The following is a 12444-nucleotide window of genomic DNA, read 5'->3' on the forward strand; positions in this document are numbered from 1 at the left end:
GTGTAAAAAATCGGAAATGATTAGGTGATCTTGGAATCCACCGAGAGAACTCCCGTGATACTAATAGGAGTGGGTCCCATCACTACTCTGTGGGAACGATATGGAAGGTCTGTAATGGCGTTGTCTCTCTGCTGGCGCACAATGACTTTCTTTCGCTTTGAGATTAATTCCATCTTCCGTGTTTTGGACATTGTGAAAGGAACGAAACAGTCCTACCTTCGATAATCAACATAACTTCAGAACAGATGGTGAACTTGGGAATGAAGCTAAAACCTTAATCCTACTTTGGGATACAGCTGCAGAAAGAAGAGTTCATGTTAACTTTTTTAGCTTTGTTCTCGAAGATTGGGAGAATTTATTTGTGTAATGTAATGTTTTTTATTTTTTTATTTTACATCTGGTGTCCCCCTTTATGTTTTCTCTTTCTAACATAACTTCTTTTCTAATAAAGAAAAAAAAAACATAATAGAAAGTGATGATGCATAATCATAGAATTTAGGCAATTTAACAACTTCTCTCCTATGTTGAAATAATCAGCGGTGTCTTACGACAAAGGCGAGCTAGGCCATCTTCTAGAGCCCAAATTATTGGAGCCCGGAAAAGAAAATTGCTAACATCCAAGCTGTAACATCTATAAGTGTTACAAAATCAATTTGTCACACAGGACAACTGCGAATGTTACAAATATTTGTGTCAAGTATGAGTGTCACTAAATATTTACTTATTAAAGGTTAGATAACCAATATTGGGTGTACTTTATGCCAAATTACGAGCGTAGAACCAAAATCTAAGTAAAAAGGATGAAAAAATGTTGGGCGGCCTTCACCCTCCTTGTAGCCGAATCCAAATTGGGCTAAGTGTCGAACTGACCCAAAATCAATTCCGAAGTTGTGAAAATGCCCCGGACGTTAAGAAAAAGATTAAAATGCCTCAATATCTTATCAAAATCTCAACCGTTACTTTTTCCGTTAGAGATGGTTAAATGGTCAAATTAGCACGTATAGGGTCTCGCACGTGTGAAAAGATGACATTTATACCCTTATGACAAATAAGCTGACATAATGGGGACTGTTTTGGACGGTCGCCACTACCAAACGAAAAACCACCAACTACCATTGTTGCCACCACCACCACCGCAGCCACTACCACCACCATCCCCACCACCGCTACCATCCCCACCACCGCCACCACCACTACCATCCCCACCACCGCCACCACCACTACCACTAGAACAACCACGACCAACACCGCTAACGCCTCCTCCTCCACCACCACCACCGCCGCCACCGTTACCGCCTCCTCCTCCATCACCGCCTCCACCACCAGCACCGCCACTACAAATGCCACTATCACCACCGTTGCCACCACGAACACCACCACCACCGTTGCCACCACGAACACCACCACCACCGCTGCCACCACGAACACCACCACCACCGCTGCCACCACCTAAACCCTAAATCTTGAAGCCCAAACCCTAAACCCTAAACCATGAAACCATAGATTTTGTCGAAGGGTAAAAGAGACCATTTATAACATAGTTGACCAGTCAAAATCTGTCAAAATGTCCCATTTTGATTATTATAGGTAAAAGTAACGGAATATGACATTTTGATAAGATTTTAGAGAACTTTAATCTTTTCCCTAACGTCTGGGATATTTTCATAACCTTGAAATCGGTTTTGAGACATTTTACCACTTAAGTTTATTAAAAAAAACAGGTCTCATATTTTAAGTTTGCCAAAAACACCTCTAAATTGTTAGACGGCCCTTAATAAAATTGGTGGACTAAATCCCTCGTTTGGTTATCAACTAGAGTCGGTGGGTCTCTTCATGCATGGTGACAGACTATGACAAATATTGATGGAGCCGTTCGTAGAAAAAGAAAGATTAGATTATTTGATAACAAACAATCAAAATGACGATTAGGTTGATTTTGTAAGTCTCATTCATAAGACAAAGAAGGGCTAACCAAGCATGGTCGTGTTACTCGTGTAGTATGTTTTCTTTTATTGGCCTACATTGTTTGTACATAAGTACTCTGTTTCTGTCGATCCGTGTGGATTATGCTTCTATCTGTTTAAAATATATTTGCGCCGATCGACCGGATGACCCGAAGGATTCGGAGAGATTACGACCGTTTTTTCATTTTAGAAGCATAACGTAAATTTGTTATTTAATAAAAAAAACTGAAAATTATTTTATAATTTGCACTTGATAATACCAAAATACTCCTTTCTTTTAGTTCAATTACTATAATTTCGTATCAGGAAAAATGATACTTTCACCTCGTGTCATGGAGAGATATAACGTGTAATGTAATCAACGGTGTTTCGTTTTTTTTCTTCTTTTTTCTCGGTCGGCCCTCGCACCATGACAACGACGTTCTAATTATGCAGCTAAACTTGAAAACTCCACATCTATCCGCATAATTCATAGCTAAAATTGATGATGAATACTTTTAGAATTTAACAACTCAACAACTTCGCTCCTATGTTGAAATTAGTGGACCAAAAGCCTCATTTATAATTGGTAATCAACTAGAGTTAGTGACATAGTACGACAAATGTTGATGGAGACGTTCATAGAGAAAGAAAGATTGAATTGATCTCAATACCACATAACAAAGAATAATAAGTCTCATTCGGAAGGAAAATAAGTGATAACCAAACATTGGTCGTGTTACTCGTCTAGTATGTATGTTTCTACAGGCCTACATAGTTTGGACAAAAGTAGTATGTTGCCGTCGATGGTTGTGTCACTCGTGTAGTATGTATGTTTTTATAGGCCTACATAGTTTGGACACCAGTACTCCTGCTTCCGTCGATCTACGTGGATTACTATTTTATTTGCTTAAAAATAAGAAATAATTGAAAAATCCAATATTGTATTTTCTAACATTTTAGTTGTTGATAAAATATTTTATAGGATTGAACAACTACTGGTGGGGTCTAATGGATATGGGAAGAAAATATTTGTGTACTTAAATTTGGAAAGTCCACATCTATCCATGCAATTCGTAGGGTCATTACCCGTGATATTCTTTGGAGTATCTCTAAAAGTTGGTGTAAAAAATCGGAAATGATTAGGTGATCTTGGAATCCACCGAGAGAACTCCCGTGATACTAATAGGAGTGGGTCCCATCACTACTCTGTGGGAACGATATGGAAGGTCTGTAATGGCGTTGTCTCTCTGCTGGCGCACAATGACTTTCTTTCGCTTTGAGATTAATTCCATCTTCCGTGTTTTGGACATTGTGAAAGGAACGAAACAGTCCTACCTTCGATAATCAACATAACTTCAGAACAGATGGTGAACTTGGGAATGAAGCTAAAACCTTAATCCTACTTTGGGATACAGCTGCAGAAAGAACAGTTCATGTTAACTTTTTTAGCTTTGTTCTCGAAGATTGGGAGAATTTATTTGTGTAATGTAATGTTTTTTATTTTTTTATTCTACATCTGGTGTCCCCCTTTATGTTTTCTCTTTCTAACATAACTTCTTTTCTGATAAAGAAAAAAAAAACATAATAGAAAGTGATGATGCATAATCATAGAATTTAGGCAATTTAACAACTTCTCTCCTATGTTGAAATAATCAGCGGTGTCTTACGACAAAGGAGAGCTAGGCCATCTTCTAGAGCCCAAATTATTGGAGCCCGGAAAAGAAAATTGCTAACATCCAAGCTGTAACATCTATAAGTGTTACAAAATCAATTTGTCACACAGGACAACTGCGAATGTTACAAATATTTGTGTCAAGTATGAGTGTCACTAAATATTTACTTATTAAAGGTTAGATAACCAATATTGGGTGTACTTTATGCCAAATTACGAGCGTAGAACCAAAATCTAAGTAAAAAGGATGAAAAAATGTTGGGCGGCCTTCACCCTCCTTGTAGCCGAATCCAAATTGGGCTAAGTGTCGAACTGACCCAAAATCAATTCCGAAGTTGTGAAAATGCCCCGGACGTTAAGAAAAAGATTAAAATGCCTCAATATCTTATCAAAATCTCAACCGTTACTTTTTCCGTTAGAGATGGTTAAATGGTCAAATTAGCACGTATAGGGTCTCGCACGTGTGAAAAGATGACATTTATACCCTTATGACAAATAAGCTGACATAATGGGGACTGTTTTGGACGGTCGCCACTACCAAACGAAAAACCACCAACTACCATTGTTGCCACCACCACCACCGCAGCCACTACCACCACCATCCCCACCACCGCTACCATCCCCACCACCGCCACCACCACTACCATCCCCACCACCGCCACCACCACTACCACTAGAACAACCACGACCAACACCGCTAACGCCTCCTCCTCCACCACCACCACCGCCGCCACCGTTACCGCCTCCTCCTCCATCACCGCCTCCACCACCAGCACCGCCACTACAAATGCCACTATCACCACCGTTGCCACCACGAACACCACCAACACCGTTGCCACCACGAACACCACCACCACTGCTGCCACCACCTAAACCCTAAATCTTGAAGCCCAAACCCTAAACCCTAAACCATGAAACCATAGATTTTGTCGAAGGGTAAAAGAGACCATTTATAACATAGTTGACCAGTCAAAATCTGTCAAAATGTCCCATTTTGATTATTATAGGTAAAAGTAACGGAATATGACATTTTGATAAGATTTTAGGGAATTTTAATCTTTTCCCTAACGTCTGGGATATTTTCATAACCTTGAAATCGGTTTTGAGACATTTTACCACTTAAGTTTATTAAAAAAAACAGGTCTCCTATTTTAAGTTTGCCAAAAACACCTCTAAATTGTTAGACGACCCTTAATAAAATTGGTGGACTAAATCCCTCGTTTGGTTATCAACTAGAGTCGGTGGGTCTCTTCATGCATGGTGACAGACTATGACATATATTGATGGAGCCGTTCGTAGAAAAAGAAAGATTAGATTATTTGATAACAAACAATCAAAATGACGATTAGGTTGATTTTGTAAGTCTCATTCATAAGACAAAGAAGGGCTAACCAAGCATGGTCGTGTTACTCGTGTAGTATGTTTCTTTTATTGGCCTACATTGTTTGTACATAAGTACTCTGTTTCTGTCGATCCGTGTGGATTATGCTTCTATCTGTTTAAAATATATTTGCGCCGATCGACCGGATGACCCAAAGGATTCGGAGAGATTACGACCGTTTTTTCATTTTAGAAGCATAACGTAAATTTGTTATTTAATAAAAAAACTGAAAATTATTTTATAATTTGCACTTGATAATACCAAAATACTCCTTTCTTTTAGTTCAATTACTATAATTTCGTATCAGGAAAAATGATACTTTCACCTCGTGTCATGGAGAGTGGTATTTTCACTCTTTTTCAGAAAAGTGATATTTTCACCCCATGTCAGGAAACACCCCGTTTCAGGAAAAATGATAATTTCACTCTGTTTCGGGAAAACAGATAGTTTCACCCTGTGTCAGGAAAAATGGTACTTTTATCCCGTTTCAGGAAAAATGATACTTTCACCCCGTTTCAGGAAAATTGGTACTTTCATCCCGTGTCATGAAAAGTGATACTTTCATCTCTTCAATTTGGCATATTTTAGGAAAAAATGAAACCGTGAAAGTATCTGTTTTTCTGAGACAGAGTTAGAATATGCCAAAAAGTATCATTCCAACAAAAAAGAATGCATAACAGTCGTATTTTGGTTCATGCATCCACTAGTTAGGTTATGCAACCACTAAAACGATGTATATGTCTCAAAATAACACTCCAACAAAGAGATATAACGCGTTATGTAATCAACGGTGTTTCGTTTTTTTTCTTCTTTTTTCTCGGTCGGCCCTCGCACCATGACAACGACGTTCTAATTATGCAACTAAACTTGAAAACTCCACATCTATCCGCATAATTCATAGCTAAAATTGATGATGAATACTTTTAGAATTTAACAACCCAACAACTTCGCTCCTATGTTGAAATTTGTGGACCAAAAGCCTCATTTATAATTGGTAATCAACTAGACTTAGTGACATAGTACGACAAATGTTGATGGAGACGTTCATAGAGAAAGAAAGATTAAATTGATCTCAATACCACATAACAAAGAATAATAAGTCTCATTCGGAAGGCAAATAAGTGATAACCAAACATTGGTCGTGTTACTCGTCTAGTATGTATGTTTCTACAGGCCTACATAGTTTGGACAAAAGTAGTATGTTGCCGTCGATGGTTGTGTCACTCGTGTAGTATGTATGTTTTTATAGGCCTACATAGTTTGGACACCAGTACTCCTGCTTCCGTCGATCTACGTGGATTACTATTTTATTTGCTTAAAAATAAGAAATAATTGAAAAATACAATATTGTATTTTCTAACATTTTAGTTGCTGATAAAATATTTTGTAGGATTGAACAACTACTGGTGGGGTCTAATGGATATGGGAAGAAAATATTTGTGTACTTAAATTTGGAAAGTCCACATCTATCCATGCAATTCGTAGGGTCATTACCCGTGATATTCTTTGGAGTATCTCTAAAAGTTGGTGTAAAAAATCGGAAATGATTAGGTGATCTTGGAATCCACCGAGAGAACTCCCGTGATACTAATAGGAGTGGGTCCCATCACTACTCTGTGGGAACGATATGGAAGGTCTGTAATGGCGTTGTCTCTCTGCTGGCGCACAATGACTTTCTTTCGCTTTGAGATTAATTCCATCTTCCGTGTTTTGGACATTGTGAAAGGAACGAAACAGTCCTACCTTCGATAATCAACATAACTTCAGAACAGATGGTGAACTTGGGAATGAAGCTAAAACCTTAATCCTACTTTGGGATACAGCTGCAGAAAGAAGAGTTCATGTTAACTTTTTTAGCTTTGTTCTCGAAGATTGGGAGAATTTATTTGTGTAATGTAATGTTTTTTATTTTTTTATTTTACATCTGGTGTCCCCCTTTATGTTTTCTCTTTCTAACATAACTTCTTTTCTAATAAAGAAAAAAAAAACATAATAGAAAGTGATGATGCATAATCATAGAATTTAGGCAATTTAACAACTTCTCTCCTATGTTGAAATAATCAGCGGTGTCTTACGACAAAGGCGAGCTAGGCCATCTTCTAGAGCCCAAATTATTGGAGCCCGGAAAAGAAAATTGCTAACATCCAAGCTGTAACATCTATAAGTGTTACAAAATCAATTTGTCACACAGGACAACTGCGAATGTTACAAATATTTGTGTCAAGTATGAGTGTCACTAAATATTTACTTATTAAAGGTTAGATAACCAATATTGGGTGTACTTTATGCCAAATTACGAGCGTAGAACCAAAATCTAAGTAAAAAGGATGAAAAAATGTTGGGCGGCCTTCACCCTCCTTGTAGCCGAATCCAAATTGGGCTAAGTGTCGAACTGACCCAAAATCAATTCCGAAGTTGTGAAAATGCCCCGGACGTTAAGAAAAAGATTAAAATGCCTCAATATCTTATCAAAATCTCAACCGTTACTTTTTCCGTTAGAGATGGTTAAATGGTCAAATTAGCACGTATAGGGTCTCGCACGTGTGAAAAGATGACATTTATACCCTTATGACAAATAAGCTGACATAATGGGGACTGTTTTGGACGGTCGCCACTACCAAACGAAAAACCACCAACTACCATTGTTGCCACCACCACCACCGCAGCCACTACCACCACCATCCCCACCACCGCTACCATCCCCACCACCGCCACCACCACTACCATCCCCACCACCGCCACCACCACTACCACTAGAACAACCACGACCAACACCGCTAACGCCTCCTCCTCCACCACCACCACCGCCGCCACCGTTACCGCCTCCTCCTCCATCACCGCCTCCACCACCAGCACCGCCACTACAAATGCCACTATCACCACCGTTGCCACCACGAACACCACCACCACCGTTGCCACCACGAACACCACCACCACCGCTGCCACCACGAACACCACCACCACCGCTGCCACCACCTAAACCCTAAATCTTGAAGCCCAAACCCTAAACCCTAAACCATGAAACCATAGATTTTGTCGAAGGGTAAAAGAGACCATTTATAACATAGTTGACCAGTCAAAATCTGTCAAAATGTCCCATTTTGATTATTATAGGTAAAAGTAACGGAATATGACATTTTGATAAGATTTTAGAGAACTTTAATCTTTTCCCTAACGTCTGGGATATTTTCATAACCTTGAAATCGGTTTTGAGACATTTTACCACTTAAGTTTATTAAAAAAAACAGGTCTCATATTTTAAGTTTGCCAAAAACACCTCTAAATTGTTAGACGGCCCTTAATAAAATTGGTGGACTAAATCCCTCGTTTGGTTATCAACTAGAGTCGGTGGGTCTCTTCATGCATGGTGACAGACTATGACAAATATTGATGGAGCCGTTCGTAGAAAAAGAAAGATTAGATTATTTGATAACAAACAATCAAAATGACGATTAGGTTGATTTTGTAAGTCTCATTCATAAGACAAAGAAGGGCTAACCAAGCATGGTCGTGTTACTCGTGTAGTATGTTTTCTTTTATTGGCCTACATTGTTTGTACATAAGTACTCTGTTTCTGTCGATCCGTGTGGATTATGCTTCTATCTGTTTAAAATATATTTGCGCCGATCGACCGGATGACCCGAAGGATTCGGAGAGATTACGACCGTTTTTTCATTTTAGAAGCATAACGTAAATTTGTTATTTAATAAAAAAAACTGAAAATTATTTTATAATTTGCACTTGATAATACCAAAATACTCCTTTCTTTTAGTTCAATTACTATAATTTCGTATCAGGAAAAATGATACTTTCACCTCGTGTCATGGAGAGATATAACGCGTAATGTAATCAACGGTGTTTCGTTTTTTTTCTTCTTTTTTCTCGGTCGGCCCTCGCACCATGACAACGACGTTCTAATTATGCAGCTAAACTTGAAAACTCCACATCTATCCGCATAATTCATAGCTAAAATTGATGATGAATACTTTTAGAATTTAACAACTCAACAACTTCGCTCCTATGTTGAAATTAGTGGACCAAAAGCCTCATTTATAATTGGTAATCAACTAGAGTTAGTGACATAGTACGACAAATGTTGATGGAGACGTTCATAGAGAAAGAAAGATTGAATTGATCTCAATACCACATAACAAAGAATAATAAGTCTCATTCGGAAGGCAAATAAGTGATAACCAAACATTGGTCGTGTTACTCGTCTAGTATGTATGTTTCTACAGGCCTACATAGTTTGGACAAAAATAGTATGTTGCCGTCGATGGTTGTGTCACTCGTGTAGTATGTATGTTTTTATAGGCCTACATAGTTTGGACACCAGTACTCCTGCTTCCGTCGATCTACGTGGATTACTATTTTATTTGCTTAAAAATAAGAAATAATTGAAAAATCCAATATTGTATTTTCTAACATTTTAGTTGTTGATAAAATATTTTATAGGATTGAACAACTACTGGTGGGGTCTAATGGATATGGGAAGAAAATATTTGTGTACTTAAATTTGGAAAGTCCACATCTATCCATGCAATTCGTAGGGTCATTACCCGTGATATTCTTTGGAGTATCTTTAAAAGTTGGTCTAAAAAATCGGAAATGATTAGGTGATCTTGGAATCCACCGAGAGAACTCCCGTGATACTAATAGGAGTGGGTCTCATCACTACTCTGTGGGACCCAACCCTATTAATGTTACGAGATTTCCTCTGGTAGATTTCACGGTCATTGTAGCATTACTGGTAAAAAAAATTACATAAAAGTCTTGTTAGGATTCTTATTTAGAAGAGTTTACACATGTAGTAAATATAGGACCTTGCAGATGAGATGATAAATTATCTCCAATATAAATCCGGATTTAAACCATAAAATTTCTTACGTGATTGTAGATGGCGAAATTTGGATAAGGACCAAAAGTGTCGTTTCAAAATCATAGACAAAATTCAATTCTCACGGGGGAGATTAAGCCCTTGGCCCTTAAGGCACCCTTAGCCACGATATCTAGTATACGTCCCCGCGAGACACTGTTGGTCATGATGTCGTGACTCCCAGCGTACATCTTCGACGAGATATTGTTGGTCACGTAGGTTCTTTAGAGCGTAAAACGTCCCCAGTAGACTTATGTACCAGAACAACCACAATTTCAACATGTCTCGTGATGTGATTTTAGCAAGTTGTAGAAAGTGGTAGTAAAAGTTCGTTCAACTCAGACTTGTGAAGATTCGATTTTAGATTCAAACTCAATATAATACTTAAAAATTTGTTATCAAGATTATAAAAAGCAGCGAGACTCAGGATTCCACCATTCACCAATTAAATGATTCAATCTAATCAATATTCATGCAGTTCTTTGCGTTTAAAGTAATTCTAATTTATTGCCTCTAGTAGTTTTTCGAAGTAATAATTGTATACATCAAGCATGAAACATCAAAAGTCTTAAAAAAAGCATGCTCCATCAAAACAAATCACAATAATTCAATAAAATATTATAGTTCCATGCAAATAATTATAAAAGAAATTGCAAGAATTAATTAAAATAGAAATATACCATTTTTCATGGAACAATGGATTTCTCGGTCGCCTCGGCTAAAGGGTTTATCTCCTCATATTATTCACTTGCTCAAAATAGGTGTTCATATCTCAAAAGGGTGAAAAACAAGAGAAAACTAATAAAGCAGACAATTTGCAACATTTTATAGGCGTTACCAACAGACTCTTACAAAGAACTGTTGCCATAAACAATTTATACAAGAAACGATGGAAGGGATATGTTGTAGAATAAACGACTGTTATAATGTGTCTTATGTTCTTCGTGTTCTTCAGCAGCATAACTCGGTTTTCCGCAACTTCAATTTCTTAGCTTTGTGGTGTTCTAAACTTCCCCTAACTTCTTCTAAACTCTAATACCCTTCTCTGGAGCTCGACAACACCTTTTATACACTTCAGAAACCTCAAAATCCCAATTAAATTTATTATTCTCTTTTCTTGCAAGCCACGGAAATAATCTCTTTGCCGACTTATTTACGTGTTTCTGAGTTTTCCAACTCCTCCCAAACTCTTCCTTAGATAGATAAGAATCTTTAGGAAACTTATCTACGATTTATCCCCCTGAAAATCCAAACATAAGCTCAACAGGGTCTCAGAACTTTCTTTACCTCTGTTTCGATCTAACTCGAATTCTAGCCCAATATAATCAAAACGATCATCCATATCATCCCTGTTTAGGCTTAACAAGCCCATTCCAACAAAATCCAGCGATTGAATCTCTTCAGAAATCCACCAAAACTCGAACCTTAATCTTCTGCCTATTTTCCCGCCTTTTCATGAAATTCAAATGAAGAGGATGACCTGCCCCTATCTGTGGCTGGTCTTCCTTTAGCAACTGGGGAGGAAATAGTATTTTTGGGGTGTACATAATAATTTTCCTAGATGCGTTTATAAGTTCTTCTGGGTGCCTTTATCCAACAGAGGGGGTTCCTTGAGTAATTTTGGGTTCCTTTATCTAAAATGTGGGTGTCTTTAACATTTTTCCAAGCCAATTTTTCCAAAAAAAAATAATCTTATTTGCCAGAAATACCTACACACATAAAACACCATAATAAGTACAAAATAGGTACTAACAAAATAGAAAATCGAGATGAAAATAAACACATAAATGCGTCTATCGAATACCCCCAAACTTATTATTTTCTAGTCCCGAGCAAATCAAATCTAGAAAATAAAATCCTAACGCACTGTCGCTGGCATCGCGATGGCACTTAGCATGTGCAACAAGCCTTTAAACCCCTAGGCGGCCCTAGTGGCCGAGTTATAGTCTCAGGAGGGTTTACAAGAGGTGTACCCACAAAACCTTTACTCCAGACCTAGATATCTAGGCATAACCTTGGAAGACACTAAAGAATCTCCTTGGTTGGCATAATCTCATTGAGTACAAGAGGAAGTACCATGATGCGAAATTCCAATTGTTGTACGCGAGTTTGGACTCACATACTAAAATTCAAATATAAGTGACAGAGCTCTACTCAGATAATCGCACTATGGACATAAATATCTGGAATCAAGCAAATCACATGAATAGATTAAGAAGATAAAAATAGAAATAGATGGTTGTGAATGGACGTCAATGCCAAGATGAATCCTGTGACCTAATGGATTGAGATACTGGTCTGGACTAATATCAACACAGCTAGCATATACAAGGGAACCAGTGGTCGATAATCCTAATTCTAGATCAAATCGTCTGGATATACAAGGGAACCAGCGGTCGATTTTATCGAACAATTTATTCTGAATGGTCTGATGGGCTGGTCTTTTTTTTTTTTTTTTTTTTAAATAGTAACCCAGTCACCTTATTTCAACCCAACAGACATGAACATAAAAATTGTGCAAAAAATAAAAAATAAAAGTAATAAGATGATTCTGAGATACGGTGAAACT

The 12444-nt window shown here is 37.8% G+C and overlaps 1 protein-coding gene across 1 annotated transcript in view; it reads right to left on the reverse strand.

The window, feature by feature from the left end:
• Positions 1–225: 225 nt before the first annotated feature.
• LOC113345234 (glycine-rich cell wall structural protein-like) overlaps positions 226–12444 on the reverse strand; it is a 12798-nt gene continuing 579 nt past the window's right edge. Inside the window, exons 2-5 of the mRNA XM_026589036.1 lie at positions 7733–7982; positions 4272–4487; positions 1207–1449; positions 226–296 (exon numbers count right to left, since the gene is read on the reverse strand). Coding sequence (XP_026444821.1) covers positions 226–296; positions 1207–1449; positions 4272–4487; positions 7733–7982 — 780 coding nt within the window. The remainder of the gene's footprint in view (positions 297–1206; positions 1450–4271; positions 4488–7732; positions 7983–12444) is intronic.

Source organism: Papaver somniferum, unplaced genomic scaffold (assembly GCF_003573695.1).
Source record: "Papaver somniferum cultivar HN1 unplaced genomic scaffold, ASM357369v1 unplaced-scaffold_81, whole genome shotgun sequence".
NCBI classification, from domain to species: domain Eukaryota; kingdom Viridiplantae; phylum Streptophyta; class Magnoliopsida; order Ranunculales; family Papaveraceae; genus Papaver; species Papaver somniferum.